General features: G+C 44.1%; 1 protein-coding gene across 6 annotated transcripts in view; it reads left to right on the top strand.

The window, feature by feature from the left end:
* The first annotated feature begins 875 nt into the window (after positions 1–875).
* The window catches only part of map7d1a (MAP7 domain containing 1a), a 37042-nt gene continuing 18812 nt past the window's right edge, over positions 876–19105 (top strand). The window contains exons 1-4 of one of the 6 annotated variants that reach the window (XM_079344617.1): positions 876–1340; positions 13977–14186; positions 17715–17783; positions 18424–18444. In XM_079344617.1, the coding sequence (XP_079200743.1) occupies positions 1271–1340; positions 13977–14186; positions 17715–17783; positions 18424–18444 (370 nt within the window). In that variant the 5' untranslated portion in view covers positions 876–1270. The remainder of the gene's footprint in view (positions 1341–13976; positions 14187–17714; positions 17784–18423; positions 18445–19105) is intronic. The other 5 variants (XM_079344619.1, XM_079344616.1, XM_079344620.1 and 2 more) reach the window with 5 other exon arrangements.

Raw genomic sequence — 19105 nt, 5'->3', positions numbered from 1 at the left:
TGTTGCGTAACAAAGATTCCTCAGAGGTTTAGGTTTTGTGAAAATCTTGGTGCTGCATCTGGCTTTGACTTAAAATAAAATCTAAAAATATGTGATGGTGGTTTCTCATCTAGGGTGGAGTAACTTGTTTGACGCATCCAACATCCATCTTCCAAAACAAAACCTGGCTGACAGGAATATCCAGTGTTCTTGTTACACTTAAATTACATGCATGTACAATCTATTTGCTTAAACACATTATTAGCATTACATTTTGTTAAGTCTCAGTAGGTTGCAAGTTTTCTCTCTGGTGCCCCAAAATATTTTGGTTTGGAGATTTCTGATTTCATGCATCTGATGAAAAAGTGTTTTGCCAACTTTTCTTATTTCAATTTAGCCTGTAGAGTTTTTTGTTTTCTGCAAATGAACCCAGTGATGGGTAAATGACATGTATATTATTAAATGTTTAAAATCCAGGTATTGTGGTTGATTTTGCCAATTAAATACTGTGAATACAATAAGTTAAAACACCAATGATCTTAATTCACATGGCCTACTGCAGAAATATAGATGTTAAAAATGACTTTTCACAAGCAGGAATTACATAAAATGAGGATAAACATTATGCCTGTCGGTCAAAGGTTTTTAAGGGAAAAGGTTTAATTGAATGTGAACTGTGAACTGACTTGGTTGTGTGAGCGTTGTAGTTTTGCGGGTGGATGAGCCAACCAGAAGAGAGGGCGACAACTACTTTACTTCGATGAAGAAAATAGTTTTTTTCGCAAAAAATATTCCCTCAAAAATACAACAGTAGTTGGTTTTTAAGTGCTTAGATTATGTGTTTTTCTTTCATGACCTTAAATCTGGCTAGCAGTAAACCAACAACACTGTAGTTGGTAACAGTACCCCCCCCCGTTTGGCTAATGGTACAGTCCGATCCTGAGGACTCAGGCGCACGAGCGAGGCATCAGCTGTAGAGTGTCGGAGAGTGAGAAACTTCTCCCACTGCAGTTTTCTCTCTGATACCTTTTTTTTTAAAAATTATTTTACTTCTCTTAGTGCCCTTATGAATAGGCGGTAACAGGTTTATTATTTTTTTCTTTTAACCTTATACGTTGTCGTATTTTTTTTTGGAGGGGTGGACGCAGGGTTTCTAGCCCCCGGTTCGTTCAGGACTTCGGGTGCTACACTGGAGTGACTCGACCAAGTTTCACCCCCCCCCCCCACCTCTATTCTGTCCTGAGGAATGAGAGGAGTGCCGGAGAGGAAGAGCCGAAACTCGCATGTTTGAATGAACAAAAGAGCAGAAAGCGAGGGTATTGCCGCCGGAATGGAGGATAATATTCTGCCAGGAGCAACATGTAAGTGTTTATTGGCGCTACTTCATTCTACCTGGAAGCTGTCTGAAAGGAACTCACTGACTGCTGCTTTGTTATTTACGTCCTCTACGTAACCAAAATGATTTTTTTTAAAAACGTCTCGTCTGTGTTAACTTTATTGTCGGCTGACATGCTGATTTAGGGTCTGACAAGCTCTGGTGCAATCAAGGTGAAGCAATAGCCTCCAGTGCGGTCTGGAATAAAAAGGACTGATGAATTATGAATAATCCACTGTGCGTTTCGGAGACAAGACAGTCCACACATATACACAGGCTAATGCAATGTTGTTGTCCTCAAGCTTAACACCTAAACCTCCAACCAGAATCTAATCCGGTGACAGTGAAATATGGTTTAACAATCTCAAAAAGCTTTTGATGATGAAAACTAAACACTATGATCATCATCAGCTGCACGACTGATGATGTCGCTGAAAAAACAACATCAACAACAACAACAACGACGTCTTTTCTCTTGCACAGAGCTCAGTCAACAAGGTTATAATAACACAATTTGCTCTAGATGAGGTAATCTGACTAGTCCCACCCCATCCCCCTCCGTATGTTATGTTTAGCTCACTACTAACGTGATTCAGACCCATAGGAGGCGATCTGGCATCCTTTCATATCTCCTCTTTGCTGCAGCCTTCCCACAGGATGTTTTTTCTTCTTCTTCTCCAAATGCAGTGGATGTAGTTTTTGTATGCATAGATGCAGTCAAGCTCGTTTTTTTGCATCTGGTGCAGAGATGCATGTCAAACAATGCCTTACATTGATTTAAAGAGATGCACAGATAAAGAATTCAGTTCAAACTCTGGATAAATCTGACAGATTTGCTGTGTAATATGTTCCATTATAAATACAGCTGTCATGTCTGCTCACTGAGCTTTGACAACGTCTCAGTTTTACATGTTGAAAACTTGCCAATGTGAGCTTTCAGAACACCCAGCTGTGGTCCGATTTCATGCCTTAGAACGATGCACTGACATGTTGCCTCATTCTGGAAATAGAAGTGGACACACAATGTCACCTCCTCCTTCTGACAACAACAAAAAACTTCCTTCCTGCCAATAGGGGGCTTTGTGCCGGGAGGTCAGCTTGTTTTTGGCTCTGCATCAAGCAGGAGGAGAGACGTGCTCCACCCTGATCGTGAGAATCTTGACCAGATGGAATAGTGTGGGAAAAGATGTGACATAGGAAGGCCGGTAGCATCAGTGTTGGGACTCACAGCAGAGGTGGGCTCTTGTTTCCTGTGATGTCAGCCTTTGCTTCTCGTTCTTACTGGGAATAAAGTTGTTTCTGCAGCTTTTTCTAATAACTTAAAGTGCATCTGAGTTCCAACACTGATTGTGCATTATTCAAGCTGGGAGTGCAATACTCAAAGTCAGCCTATAGGGAAATATTTGGACTTTTACGATATTCTCTCCTGAAGGGAAAGTGAATGAATGTCCACAACTGAAAATCTTAAAAAGAAAGACATGTTTTTTCTTTCCTTTGTATTTTGCTAAATCTTTTGAAAAACACACCTCGAAGCAGTCAGGAAATCGGAACCGTCGTCTTCTTTTGTTGAAATACAGGCATAAAGAAAACTCACTTGATCCGTCTTGCTTAAATCTAGACTTAAACCGTCGCTGTTGAAAGCCTATAGCCCAGCATTGTGAAAGCCTTGCTGTCAGGAGATCGTCTAATCCCTCCTTTCTTTACGCAGTTTTCTTTTTTCAGTGCTCTCTGTTCTGCCGGTCTTTGACAGTCAGCTCTGTTTGGTCTTCATCTTTAATCTCCATATACCTGAGCAGCTAAGCTGTGACCAGCTGTGATGAATAGAAACTCTGATTTGCCTCCTCTGGGTTGAAAGTGGCTGCTCCATCTGGAAGATTCTCTCTGGAGGCATCCGTGTCACTGATCGAACCTTTATTCAAACTTTAGTTTCAAGCCGAAAAAGAGCGCTGCGTTGCTGTGGATGAAGGACCTCAGCAGACCTGAGAGAGACTGCGTTGTCCTTCCGTTGTCCTTGCCTTGTCGTGTGCTGTCAAGCCTGTATACTGTTAGTGAACAGGATCAGCCAGCTACACATCTTCAGCTGCTGGACTTGTTATGTAATCAGGGGGAATACGTGCAACCGTGTCCCATTTTTTTGGCAGGAGAGCTGCTTTGGTGTTTTTGTAAATTAGCAGTGGGCAGGGTCCTGATGAGCCTCCCAAGATTCCCTGCCTTATAAAGGAGCCGGATTACAGTGGGATCTGCCATTGTTTCATACTCAGGAAGAACACAGAGCACTGCAGTGGTGGTGTGTAACGCTTTAGTAAAAGTATAAGTTAGATATTAATCTGACTGTCGATGTCACTTGGCAGACTTCCTTGTACTATTATTTTTGTAAACTTGAATATTTAAAGACAAGTGTTTGAGTAAGCACAGAGTTCATGTGCCTTAATGAAAGGATAAACGCTCAGTGATACCTTTCATAACCTAGTGGCGATGAGTGGTCACAAGTGTTGCCACCTTCAACAGATCCAGGCTCAGCTGAAGCGAGCCAGCAAAGGAGGTGACAACACTTCGTACCCGAGTACCTCGTGGTCCCAGTCGTCCCTGACTAACAAAACACAACTGTTCATGGAGCCGAGGCTAACAGCAAAGAGAGCACCAGAGGAAACAGAAAGAGGAAGGGGGAAGTCGACTCCCCCCAGCCCCCGCCAAATCAGTTTGAATTAAAGTTGAATAAAAAAATCAGATGCTTTATACATCAGAAGCAGACAAAAGTGCCGTCACATTCAGACTATTTTGGCTATTTATATGTCATTATTATCAACCCATGGTGCACTGATAAGTAACCCACCAATGTGTATGCTTCTTACTTCCTTAGCCATTTTAATACACTGTATGTGGCGGCAATCACAATTTGCTCAATCAATCAAATGGCCTTTTTCCAGGCATGCATGGCTAAAAGGATTACCTGAGAGTGATCACCACACTCTTTTCAAAAGATAGCACTTTTCTTTGGGTGTATAGATTCATTGGTGGACTCCTGTAAAGCCACTTCAGGTGCTGTTGTTGGTTTAAAAAGAACTGGGAGTGGGGGGGAGGGGGGGGCTTCCCAGTTCCTGCATGTTCTCCGGAGTTCAAAGCCCCCCTTAGCACATTATTTGAGCCTTGTGAAGTCTGGAGAGAGAAAGGGAGAAGAACAGAAACATCTGAGTCACACAGAGTGGACTGAAGTCCTGCCAGCACTGTGACGTTCAGCTCTGCACTGCAGTTTTTTTTCCGAGACAGATTGAAGGGTGTTCACAGTTCGAGCGGTGCTGTATCACTTTTTTTAATTTATTTTGGTCACAGCCTGCATTTTGAAGAGCTCACCAGGATGTGATGGGGCCTCATTCCCTCCCTTCAGTCTTCATCCAGTTTGGATTACAGCGGCGCGTACACAGAGAGGTACAACATGAAGCTCCTTGTTTAACGTACAGATCAACCGTCCTGTGACTGGACACTGTTGTTTAGTTACTCTGCGCGCTTCATGCAAAAGCTGCACAACGTCAACGGAGGCTTCAAAACAAAGATTGAACATTCTTTTCCCTTCAAACTGAAATGATCTCGTTGGCTGCTTTGCTTTGATTTGCACTTTTTTTCTCAGCTGCTACGTTTCATCCGCAGATCCACTGTCTCCATTCGTGTCCCTCTTTGAGTCTCAAAACACTTGAAATCACCTCACAAACAAACTTGACCTTGATTGTTTTGACTTTGACTGTTGACATTTATGACTGGAACGTTTGCATTGAAAATATGAAACTATACAGCATGTAAAATGTAACTTATTGAACTTATTTTAGGTTAAATCTGCAATTAAAAAACCATTAGCCTTGCAGCTCTCTGACAGACTCCCTGAGAGTAACAGAGATGTGCAATTAATCTGTGTGATCATATTATTCCTCGTACAACAAGAAGTGTTTACTACTCTCACGTAAAGGAGCTTCATCAACATATATGTTTTCAACGCTTTATTACAAAAAACAGAATTTGAAAATGTACCTGGTCCTGTTCTGTTTTCTTCTGAAGCTCTAAAGTCAATGCAGAGAAGACTAAGGTGCTAAAACATCGCTGAACAGCCTTCCCCTGATCTAAACTCTCCACACAGAGGAGGCATCACGTCACTGCTCGTCCTCTCTGTAACACCCGGATGGTGGAAATCACACGGGCCTCTCATGAGGGAGTGTGGAGACAGAGCTCTAACCCAGCACTCTGGAAAAGCAAATCATGTTGAAAGCCTCCCCATTAGCCAGAACTGTGTCTGCCTCTGTCTGCAGAGTGCTCGACACTGTGCGTGCATCAGGCACCATGCATGTTCACTGTGAGAGCCTGTAAGACAGAGATCATTTCTTCAGGGGAAAACAAACTTGAAAAAAGACGGATTAAGGCCGTATTAAAGGTGAACTGGTCTAACTTTGAACGACCTCCAACCAGCTAACAAAGCCTGTTTGTAGTCTCACCTACAAACTCCTCTAATGCTGATGTAGTACAAATATTTGATACTGGCTCGTTCTTTGCCTTGGACATTTTGCACAGTAATTCCCTCACCTGCCACAGCTCGATTAAAGCCCCTCTGAAAAAGAACCAGGGGCGACTGTAATGGTGAATCAGACACAGTTACTCCACATATGAACCCAATGATCTGTCTGCTTTGTAAAAAAAAAAAAAAAAAAGACTTGAATGATCTATAACCTGTCTTCTCCCCCTCAGCTCCTTCAGTCTTTTCCCCCACAACAAGACTCTTTGATATCTAATACAGCTGATCGTTGAGGGAGCTCGGACTTGTCAAGGACCGCCGGGGGATCTAAGAACAGATAGCACAGCTCAAAGCTTTAGTGTTGATGTGTGTCTAACAACCCAGGTCAAACTGGCTGAACAGGGTGATATTTGGAGGAAGTCGGTTTCTTTGCATATAAAAAAACATGACAATGTAAACAGTATACATGTTGGTGGACAGACTTTAGGAGCTGAAGGTCTGTTTGCTAACTTCTGGATGAAGATGTATAGCTTGTGTTTTCAGCATCTTGGCTACTTTCAATTGATCGAGAGAAAACATGTTTAGACAATAAGTTTGTTGCGTCATAGCATTATTAAAGCAGGAAGGCTGCTTTGATTGAACAAATAAACTTAATGGACAGAAATAGTTGGCCTACAAAATGCTTTTAAACCATTGTTTACTCCTTAAATACCAAAGGAGCAGAATTCAAAGGATGTTCTGTTGGCCAATTTCTGGTCATATGCCTGACAGCTGCAGCAGCTGTGTAAGAATCTGAGGCCAAAAAACCCCCCAAAAAACATGACGTTTTTACCAATAAGCCTACACGCGTGTGCACGTGTTGAACACATCTAGTCTTTAACCCTTTCTGTCTTTCGGCCCTCACTGTGACTTACAGCGAGAAGGTCGATACCGCTGCGTGAACGGCCTTTACATTTAGAGTGGTGTCCTTGAGGCACGAGAGGAAAGGACAAAGGGAGGGAAGTCTCGATGTGGAAAAAGTCGCTCTCTCCAAACGCCTCCACTAAACGCTGGACATATCCCAGACGTGCAGCTCGGTGCTCTCCTGTCGTCTGACTGATCCAGTCACCAGACTGATCTGCTAATATTAGAGCAGGCCCTGTTCAGCTAAAGGGCACGCTTCCTTTACTGTAAACACATGTTGGACTCCGTGCTCATTGGCAGGTGCTCCACATTTCATCTGCAGCTATTGTCTGACCTATTTTTACAGTTACTTTGGTTGTCGTGTCTGCACTCTTTGGAAATGTTGAAATGGGTGCAGTAGTAGTTGGATTTGGACTTTATCACTGAAGCAGAAGGAGTTAGCTTGTTATCATTAAACCAATGACTGGACCCTGATGCAAGCTGAAAAACATTGTGTTTCTTTGAGAGAGACAGAAGTGCAGTTAATGATAACTGTTAGCTGTAATTGTACGTTTTTAAAAAAAGACGCACAAGACTGCTGCCTGTGCTTCATTTCGCCTGAGGTAATGTTGACAAAAACAACAACTCTGAGCGCTATACCCCAGACCTGGACACACACAGTCACCGCTCGTCTCAGCTGTCAACAAGGCTGTCCTGATGATAACACACATCTGAATCTACTCATTGATCCCAAACAAACTTCAAGAGCAAAGAACACTCACTACTGCTCTTCCTGCAGGGTCGTCGTTTAAGATGTTTCATCCGACAGTCTTTGTGCTCAGAAATCAGACTTCCATACAGACAGTAGAGTCTTATAGGGGACAGATACAGATGTTTGAAAACGTGATGTTGTATTTTCAGTCACACCAAGCTTTGTGAGCGCTTCACCTTCTGAGCTCAGCCCACCGAAGCCTGACACATCTATTTCTAATCTGGAATGAACTTTTCAGTGTAATGCTGCCTTCACGCTCTCCTCTGAGTCTCGTTCTCCTCAGTCGCAGACTTAAAACCACCTTTTACATTTTTTTGCTCAGAACTCTTCAAGTTCACATGATGGCGACGGAAAACTTTATCTGCACTTTTGAGACTATGAACACGTTTGTCCATCCAGCTCATGTTGACGTTGTTCTGCTGAATCTCTTTGTGACTTGACCAGTCAGATACTAAAACAGTCTGTCGTTCTGATATGAGGAAGCCTAGTTTCAAATACATCTTTCCCTTTATTTTGCTAACATGTGAAGGCAGGCTACAATTTAGACAACTCATCAACACGTTTCCTTGTTTCCTTCTTCCTCTCATCCTGTGGCTTGTCATCAGAGTCATTTTTAGAAATCCTGATAATGTTGCTGTTTGCACTTTAAAGCATCCTTCCTCTTGTCAAAAGATTCTTTGCCGATGTCTGGGAGCCAAGTAAACTCCAAAAGATCAAACTCTTCCCAAACTGGTACAAATGGATTTAATCCAAGGGGCCCTGAAAGCCCTGTTGACACCAGTAAGAGTTCGAGCACGCTGTCACTTCTTAACCCCCCCAAAGAGAGGGGGGAGCTGGTTGCCAGGAGCGACGGGATGCTATGTGGATGTGCTTCAAGTTGTGAATGGCAGCTTGTGCGTCCTCAGATGTGACTGGCTGGAGTTTGGCGGTTCTTCTCTCACCTATCCCCCCCGACCCCCCGCTCATTCATTTGAGGGTACTTATCTATTTCTGTTGGAGCAACAGAAGAGAGTGTCCTCAGGCCGGCCAGGTGGGAGGATGAAAGCTGCTCGAGTCACTGACACTGAGACGCCAGCTTTTCATACAACGCAGTTTTATGTCTTCAACTGAAACTTTCATGAAAGGATGATATGTAACTCTGACACGTATCCTTGATACTGCTGTTCAATTCCAAATATTAGCGAGGGCTTTTTTTCTTTCTTTTAGAAGCTCATATCCTTCATTGTGAACATAGTAGATGATCATACAGTGGAAACACTCATTTCCGCTCAAGTCAAAATCATCCTGGTGATGTCAAAGTGCAGCTTATAACATCTGTCTCAGCTTCTGTTTAAATTGTAGTCCTGAGTTGTTAGCAAACGTAATGAAACCGTGTTCTCCAAACACACACACACACACACACACACACACACACAGGGCCTGATTTGGCGTTGGGTCAGTGCTTGCTGTTTACACTGCGCTTCCTGTGTGTCTGGGCCCCCTCTTACATCACCCCTATTGGGTGCAGGAGGGACACAACAGGGTGAAGGGGCGACGGGTGAGGGGTGTAAGCGATGAGGTAGTTCATTAGTCCCCTGGCCCATCACAAATGAGATGCACATCCATTCTCTGTGTGTTTTTCCGAGTTCCTGCTTTCTTTATTCGGCTGTCGCCGCCCTTTTCCTTTTCCAGTCTTTTGATTTCACCCTTCGTTTCCTCGCTGCTTGTTTGCCTCCGTCTCTTTTTTTTTCAAGACAACATGCCTCATCTCCAACCTGTTTAACAAATATTTCTTCATGTGGGATCTGCGTCGTTGAATTATCCATCTTAAGTCCTTCCTGGTGGAATGCTGAGAGTGCAGCGTCTACTCTTCTTATCTGTTCAGCTGGAGACACAGAAGGTTGTGTTTGGCCTCATAAATATTCCATGCCTTGCTCTATATATTTACTCTGCCCAGTGTCTGGGAGGGAGAGTCTGGCACGAGCTCTGGTGGATGCTGCATTGAAACGGAGCAGCAGTTAGAAGTTGTAATCATATAATTGAGGTCATTAAAAAACGACTCAACATGACTTATTTGTACCGGTTTCGCTGTGGCACTGTCGCCTTGTTTTGGTCATCAAGTGGCTTCACATTGCTCTTGCTGTTTCCAGCTCTAGTCAGCCGAAAGCACCCCTCCCTAAGCCGTTCATGTGCTGTCATAGTTTGCTGATTCTGTCATACACTGAGTCATGTGTTTTGCTGTGCTGTTGAGGACACCAGCCTTCACGAATGTGAGCTAGGTGAGCATGAAGAGAGGGTTAGAGCAGGCAGATTCTAAAGCCTCTTCAGACAGGGGAAACCTTTTTTTAAAAGCTCTTTCACCCCCCTAAGACTTGGGGAGAACTCTAAAAATCTTATTGAGTGGAGTTGAGCTTGCACTACATGAAGAAGCCCTGTGTGTGCTGTGTAAACTGTGCTGACAAATGAATATATCTTTGCTAAATCATAATTAGTGTGGCGGTTATTACCAGTCGTCCCAGTTTGAGCTTTGGCTCCTTGCGCTCTATGTCATCAGCCAAATTGTAAAGTACTGAAGTGCTTTGTGATTGCACTTTGGGAGCGAATGCTTAATGAGCTTTGCAGAGCCTGTGCTACTTTTCCCCTAACCAACACACACACATTTGATTCATCCTAACATGCCGTGAACTGGAAAGTGGAACACAGTCTGTGCTAATTACCTGCTGATTCCCAACCTGCCGCTCTACCTTCACACTGTGCTCATGCATGCATGCATATCTACCCGCCTCTGCGGGGGTCCCTCCACCATTCACTGCTGACTTCTACACATATCTTATTCTATTGTAGCACTTTGTTTTGCATCTTAATCGCGGGTTCAAGCTTTGTGCTAAAGGCTTTGTTTGACACCGGCGGCTGGAGAGAGGCACCCAAGGGAGGCATGATGAGGCTAACGGAGCTGTGGTGCAAGGTGACTGTGTGATGTTCAAGCGGTGATCGGGCACAGCATGCCGCAGATTCCTGAACCTCCCCTGACCCACTTCCAAGGGTCTCATCCTGTCGCTGTTAAATACCCATTAGATAGTCGGCCACTACATCCCCACTTCAATGTACTCTTAATGTTGATGTACTCCTAAATAAAACCTCCACATTGTTAAGAGAGAAAACTAAGGTCATCATAGGGAAAGTAGTCGACTTAAATAAAGTGGTCTTTTAGAGGGATTGTCAAGTGTCCTCTGAAGAACTTAAAGCCCTCCAATATTTCTTTAAAAAAGATTATTTTGAGGATAAACAATTCTTTCTTCCCTAAAAGTGTGACTGGGCGAGGCCTTTTATCAAGCTCGGGAAACGCTGAGCAAATGTTTGTCCTCCCAATGATCAGCTTCACCAAAGTGTTTTTCCGTGTTCAGACCTGATGGAGACCGGAGCCTCTCTGAAGACGCTGGTGTGCATTGATTTATAACCATCAATAATGTAAGTGATGTGACAAGAGGGCGGTCTAATGGCTTATGGCTGGTGTGGTCCCCTGGGTGCAGCACCTCCTGGGGAATCTGGAGCGTGAATGTTGTAAAGAGGCTGTTATTCTCAAAGGGTCTGTCCGTGCGCTCCGCTGATAGACTCACTGCTGCAAGAGGATCAGAGAAAGAGGCTGATTTGTGCGGAGGATTTCTCCAGTAAAAAAAAATGTTCACAACAACTCTTAATGACTAAATTACCTCTGTAATTAGATCAGCTTGGCTCAAGCCGTGTTTGTTTTTGTCCATGACAGCAGTCAGGACACAGAGTCCATGGACCACTGAACAGACTGTGTCATTGCATTCAGTACATCTGTGTCAATATTACTGAAACAGTCTCATCAAAGGCCTGCGTGAATGTCAGCCATGTTGTTTGCTGTCAGGGGTCACTGGGCAAACTTTCCCAGTTACCCGTCACAATGTCAGCTCGGGACAAACATCCCACAATCCAAGCCATCAGACTTTCAGTGCTGACTTTTCGGCATTCAGTGTTTCCATAGCAACGTGCATCATTTCTGACAAAATTAAAAAAAGGCTCTCTGCAGAAAACATTTTTAAAACTGTTAATATCTGCACATTTTGCTTTACTTGCAGACTGATATTCAACATCATTGCAGAGTAACGTTTGCTTGCCTGCAGTCTTCTTACTGCGTTTGTTGAATCATTCGTATGCTTACCTGATACTCTTATACTGTCAGTAGATCATTTTTATACTGAGCAATGTTCTGATTTTCACCATTCACTCTGTGGCACACTCTGTCCCCGCAGCAGTCTGCTGGTGGAGACACAGTCTGCAGAGAGCTTCATCAATCAGCGCTTGTTTCAGTGTCTTGCAGCACAGCAGCAGTCCTCTCCCTCAGCTCACATCCCGTGTTCCCCCTGAGAGCTTCAGGTTTCATCGGTATTCATTGTCTGTGCCACCAACATACCAGAGTGCGTTACATTCCCATTCTCCTCGTCACTCAGCGTATAGATCGCAGCCGTTGTCCTGCCACAGAGACACTTCTTTGTGAGGCATGTTCTCCGGTGTGCAGCTCACTCTCACAGGATATGAAGAGACGCATCACACCTGTCTGTCAAAGCTGCACGTATACAGAGCTACTCCCACCTTTAGAAGAACAGCTGCCAGGTCTACCCTCAGAGATGTGTGAGAGGATGTATTTAGGGACTGAAGTTCACCTCAGCCGTCAGTCACAACGAAACACCTGCGCGTGTTGTGGAGCATCGTTTGTTGTCGTCGGGGTTTAAAAGATAATTACAGGTCCTGTATCTCCATGAGGAACGAAGCAGCTTTACTTCATGTATTCATGTTTAAATGAAGCTGTTTACAAGCAGTGGGCGCTGTGATTGAAATACTTCGCCTTCGTTCTCGTTGTAATCAATGTATTTTTGTATCTCTCATCACTGAGCACATTTCTGGTTTTCAGCTTTTTCCCCCACAAATTGGACTGAACCCGTTCCAGTGTTCATCTTCTCCTTTCAGTTCATCTCAACACAATCACACCCCCCCTCGCTGTCATTGCAATGTTTTGGCTGCCGTCCCGTTGCCATGCAGAGACCACAACAATGGCCGCTCTCTGTCAGAGCACATCGCCGCTCGAGGAATGCTTATTTAATAGTGGCGCGCTTCTGCAGGGGAGGCGCAGTGTCTCGTCTCCCACATGAGAGCTCTTTCATGGACCCGCACTGCTGTCGGGCTGAAGTCTGACTCAGGGTCATCAGAGTCATGACACAGACACTCTATGTGAACAGATGAGCACAGACGCATCTTTGCCACAGGGCCTTGTGTACTGTATCTCACTGCTGCTAAACATTTGTAGTTGTAGAAGTGAGAAGTCGACTTATTTATTTGGCCGGCAGCTGTTGACGCAGATCTTTGTCCTGACGTTGCCTCTTTGAGATGTTTATAGCTTAAGAAGCACAGTAGCACAGCATTGGTCTCGCTGCTCATTGGTGCTCTCCTTCACAACTGTTGAATAGCATTTCTGGAGTAAATCTTCAGAGCGTTCACCATCGCAGTGTGACGGCCCCCCTGCTGCCTCCGATGTTTTTAGCCAAAGTCTGAATAATTTACAGCATGTTGCCCCAGTGTTTACCTCCAGAGGAGCACGCAGGAGAGGCTGTTCTCCGACACGGTTCCACGGGGAGCGTGGGGGTACAGTGCTGAGTGGACAAAGCCAAGTCCAACCCCCCTCCCCTCCAATGAGGGTCTTTGTTTGGCCGTCAAAGCCAGGCCTAACTAATGTTTGAGCAAGAGATTCAAGTTCAGCAGCCTGCCAAATGTGAGTCATGGTGCGGTGAGTGAAGCTGCTGTCCCAACAAACCGGCAAAGATTGTTTTTTCTTTTCTCTTTTATCAAATCACTCCGCCCGACCTCCGACAGTACACATGACTCGTGAGCCTGAACCGGCTCCCATCGAGGAGTTTTCAGCAGAGAAATCGTTGTTTTGGCGTCTCCTGGGAAGATGATCCCTCTGATTCTGTTTTCGTAAGCAGTTCATTTCTCCTCAACAGAATCATCAGGATGCCAAAAAGTAATGACAGTGTTTTTGTTCTGCTAGAGAGCCGAGGCCGGCACGTCGATAAATCCATCATGCAGAGTGGAAATGGTTTGAGACATCGAGTTGAAGGAACACGCTTCAGACTTGTCTTGTGTAAAGGTTTTTATCTCTGCAGCAGATGAATAACGTTGTACTGAAATAGAGGAATTTATAAAACGTCCTTGGCGGTGCTCCATTGCCTTTTGTTGTGACTTATCAAACTGAACCTACAGAAAACAATCCTCTCCCTGAAGCAGGGGGACCCCACCCCTCACACTCAATACTTGCAGCTCTGCAGGAAGTTTACGTCATCCCAGTGAGTTAGCTCACAGGCCCGGCCGTGAGAGGAATGAAGACCAACTGGTTGAGTTGTTTCTCCGTGCTTGTCTCACCTCTTGCCTTGTTATTTTCTCACTTGTTTTTATTCTTCGTCTTCTTTAACCAGCTCCCTTCTCGGATCTGAAAACAAATCCTACCAGGCCCGATCCGGAGGGGGAGAGCAGCCCCCCGAAGACAGAAGACTTCACCCAGAGAATGGAGTCGCCGGTTAAGAAAGAGGCAGAGCAGAAACTGACCACGCCGACGATATCTGACATCATCCCTCGCTCACCAGGGTCTCCTGCATCACCTCTCCCCAGGACCAAGAGGAAGGAAGGTGAAGAGAAACTTTTTTTTTTATGTGCTTAGAAGTTATATTTAAGCTGTAGCTAAATGTAGCCTGACATGGAGCAGCTCCTCTAATGGTACCATTACATCTGCAGTCTGTGTTGGTGTTCGGTCAGGTCTCTCAGGGAGGGGGGAGGATAATGCTTCAGTATCTGACTAAAAGTGACCACATGCTTTCAGACGTGAAGTTAAATCCAATAAAGCTGCTGCAGTTTCTCTTTGAGTGTCGGAAACAAACAGAACAAAAGCCGCTGTGTGGAAACATCTGAGCTTAGCCATCAAAGACTTTGGCAGAATTGAATTAGCGAAGAAAATGTGGCAGTAAAATATGGACAAACGAGCGTCCTCTCGAAGGGGCGAGTTACTGATCGCAGCCTCGTCGCAGCTTCGTGAAAGGTGGGCTAAGGGAACACGCTAACGTCCCCCATGTCAGTCAGCAGTGCCAAGATGACATTTAGTTTGACCTGGTACTGCAGAGTTTTCCGCCGTGCCACTACTTGAACTCCTCACAGCCGCTGGAACAAATCACATAAAACTCTAAGGAACATGTTTGAGGGAGTTTGAAGTATAAGCCTCTTTTCTCTCTCTCCCCTTTATTCTTTATCCATTAATCCATTCTCTGTGGTCATGGTCTATATTCCCTTAGTGTGAGGTGACATGGATAACCCCCCCCCCCCCCTCCCGAGTCCCAAAGTGCTCCCGAAAGTCTAACAACACTTCCACTTCTTCAAGTTCTATGAAGCAACATCACTCTTATGGTGTCTTGTATCTATTTTCAAGAAATATATTCAATATGGTCGAGTCCTTCGTCTCTGAATATGAACCTCTGCGTCATTTTCTGCTGGCTTTGTAAAGCACTTCACTTTGTTTTGGTTTTGCAGCACCTAGAGGAGCATGATGAAGATAAAAAGCATTTCGTGTCTTTTTTTAAAAAAAAAAATTTTTTTAACCCTTGACACCTTCTGTCGCAAATTTGCATCAAACCGCTTCGGCTCCAAATGCAGCCAACATAGCGTCTGTATTCCTCCACTGCCGGTTGATGCACTTTCAATACATACCATGGAACCAAGCATTAGTTTGTCATAGGACCAGTCAGAGACGGAACAACATCCGCTTTATGTGCTATTTCTGTGTAATATCTATTTTATGTGCTGTTGTCAGATTGACTTTCTCAACTTCATTTAGCATCTACTTGAAAGCAGAAACACATGTAAACTTGGAAACATATTCAGGCGTTAAGGGGTTAATCAGTCAAATGAAACAGGAAGGCTTGCACTTCAGACGGGAGCTGAAGCCTCGGCCGGGCTGTGTCATTTTACAGTCAGTTATTTCCCCCCCTGTCTGCTAGAATACCCTTCTGCAGGTGGTGTGGGCGATTTCTCCAATGTTAGGTTTGAGTTCACCGAGTTGGATTTTCTTGCTTCTTGCATGTGCAGTATGTATTTGGTTGATTAAGGGTTGCACAGAGCGCGGTGTGTGTTTATATCTTACACTGCTGCTTTTGCCCCCTCATTCAGAGACAAACAAACGAGTGCAGAGCTGACATTTTGAGAAGAAGCCAGGCTGCGTGAGCGTGTGAGCGCACAGCCAAACAGCACAGCCATTCTGTTTTGGTCTCTGAAGCTTTGAGCATGTGACGTTATGATTAACATGGTGCTGGTGGTGAGTTCCACACAGCGGCACATCACACCGACACATGGCCTGTACATGTTCCTATAAATATCAAAGTGGGTCAGAGGTTTTTCTTAGGCAGGGCTGCATGTGTGTGATACACGCCTCCACCTATTAGACACTGCTGAAGGTGGAGTTCCTTCATGTTGGAGATTGAACATCTGCTGTTTGAGGCGGGAGGGGAATGAAGTGTCATGAAGGCTGTTCAATCAGCCGTTCGAGAAATTCTGCTTCGAAAAGACCAATCCCAGGTGGATTTTAAAAACACTTCTTCCCTGTAAATGTTCTTCCCTTTGATTTGCTTGATGAATTTAAATAAACGCTTCCGAACCTGAAACATGAAGTGTTTCCATCGGGATATTCTTTGGAGGTGAGGATGCAACGTTTTCTGTTGTGTCACCTCAATTTAATGTCGGCATGTTAAACACTGAAGGACTGAAGAGTTTGGACAGAAGAAATCCCCTGTTGGACTGAACTGATCTTTTTTGTTGTCAAACATGTTTGTAGGAGTCTTACACCGAAATAAGTCATAAATAAAAACTGTACAAACATTGCTTTTAGCTTTCAGTATTGTGCCAGGTTTTCACAATCAGTGCATCTCTATTTGAAGGACCCCCCCCCCTCCCAAGACACACACACACACACACACACACCCACCCCAAAGTGCAAGCAGTGTGTTCCCCCACGATGCAGTTTGCGGTTTTCAAATATCTTCGTTCAGTGTTTGCTTACTCTGCTGCTCTACATTTCCTCTGAGAGGTTCCCCTGAGGTATTTGGAAGGACTGATGTGTATGAGCACACATCAGCGATGTCACAGGGCGAGGAGATGTACATGGAAGTGCCCCCTGTAGTCATAACGTTTCACAATCAAACATAAAAAGCATACGGTACACACACATCCAGATGGCAGAGGAGATTCAGTGAGCCTGAATCATCCTGCAGCTGCTCTTTGAACGAGACTGGCCTCCATGTAGATGGAACCTGCTACACATTGTCTTTAGTTGTTTCTTTAGCGTAACGTTGGAAATGATGATGTCCTCAGTTTCCTGTCATTGTCTGCTGGCATGCATTTCCTTGTGTTGGCCTGTCAAGTGAACCGTCTCTCATTTAGAGGATTCTGGAGGTAACTGCAATCGACCCTGAACTAAATCACTCACTGCCTTATTGAAACGATCCGGGCAGAGCACGAAGGTCCTTCAACCAGCTGCTCCTGGATGTGCCTGAGACGGATGGAGCTTTTCTCTGCAGCTGCACCAAACCAGCGGACCTGTTTACATCTTCATATTGCCTTGAATATTAAAATCCACGCTGAAGACTTCTCTCTTCTCTTCACCATGAGAGCGTTTTTATTCCAACAAATGAGTTTTTTTCATCATGATTTTAACCCTATAGATTTTATTATTGAAGGACTTTGGTCAACCTTGAGTGTTTTCTATGTAAATGTTCAACATTTTTTATCAGATAATCTGAATCTTAACAGGACCAGTCTTACACTATCATCTTTAATGACTCGATCATCCACACTATGGAAGCTCCGGTTGTCCTCGAGGAACTTAACTAAACACTTTGAATTATCTTCTGTGTCTCAACTATTGTTGTTTATTTCAATGAAGGTATGTCATGCTGTAACTGAGATGGAAATCCTACAGCTCTCTTTTCTAATAAATGATATAGCATTTGTTTCTTTTTGCTGCAAGGTGACATAAAGAAATGAGTTAGGTACTTTAAAAAACACTGTTTGACAAAAGTGTGATTTCATGAGACCTGACGCAGTAAGACCCCTCTCATCTCATTTACCCCCTCCTCTGTATTAAATCTTTCTCCCCCCCTTCTTTCTCATCGTAGACATCATCAAGTCAGAGGACAGGCAGAAGCTTGCCAAGGAGCGAAGGGAAGAGAAGGCCAAATATCTCGGTAAGTGGAAGAGAGTGGAGGGAGGAGATTTCTCTTTGCACAGGAAGAGAGCGCCCCCTAGTGCCGGGGTAATGGATGTTTTTAGTTTTATGTTTGCAGCTGGGTTTTGTGCTGGTTTGAGTCCACGCTGCTGCAGATGGCATGCACATGTTGCACAGGGAGGAGAAAAAAATGGATGTTTGTGCTTCTGCCCTAAAGTGGCTAAAATGCCAAACCACCATTTCATCACAGCCGAGCGAGCTTTTTTAATTTTTCTTTTTTATTTACACTGACCAGCTGTGTCACAATGTTTGCTTTTTGTATTTCTGTGTAGCCCATCTCTCTTTATTTAAAATGTATCTCCTGACATGGAAACACATTTACAACATTTTGTCAAGTTCGCTCTATTTTACACTTTTGTCAAACCTCTCGCATGACGTCCACGTTTGAGCTTACTTTGAGTTGTAACTATAAAAACTTCGATCACGAGCGCTTCCTTCTGCGCTGTAACCACTGACGTGACTTTACTTGCTGTGTCCGTTGATTTTGCTTATTGTTTGAACTGCCGTCTGTCACACTGGCTACACGCTGCTTGTACACTGCTTTGCATGATTGACAGTTGCCTCTGTCTTCTCTCTCACCTCTTCCCTCCCCCCTGCAGAAGAGCTCAGCATGTTACAAGGTAAGCCACTCACCTATGTGTATGTGGTGGTGGTGGTGTTAGTGGTTACCCTGTATGATCATTCTTCTCCATTTGGATGTCTCGATATAATAAAGATCAGTAGTTTTAACTAGAGGTGGGCAATAAACCAAAACACTTCCCGACTCATCTTTTTCAACCTGATATGCTCTTTGCATTTGGCTGCAATAGTTCTCTTTCAGATGTATGTTAAGTCAAATACATTAGATACATGCACAATAAACATCTTTCATGTAAATGCTTCTCTACTTTAGAGCGTTTGGAGGATTTCCTGTGGGTGTTTTTTTTTTTTTTTTTATCCGGATGCTCTGATGGAAAGTGAACACAATAAATCCTCAAAAAAATGACACATAAGAGTGAACATGTTGAGTTTTGGCCCCATTGCCCAGCACTAGAACAGTTTCATTCATTTAATCCCCATGGTGTTCATCATTTTAAAATCATGTTGTGTTTTTTACCCTCAAGGGAAGTTCGACTGAATGTAACAGCTGTTCTCTCTAAACACCATTAATGTGTCTTTTGGGAGAAAAAAATCATGTAGACATAGACTGATCACTTAACCAATCACTGATCTGTAAATTCATGTTTCTATTGGTTGTTAAAAACGGGCTCAGTCCTATAGATATGAGACGACCGAGTTTGT

This window comes from Symphodus melops (assembly GCF_947650265.1).
Source record: "Symphodus melops genome assembly, chromosome: 5".
NCBI classification, from domain to species: Eukaryota; Metazoa; Chordata; class Actinopteri; order Labriformes; family Labridae; genus Symphodus; species Symphodus melops.
This window is presented reverse-complemented; position numbering and strand designations above follow the sequence as displayed.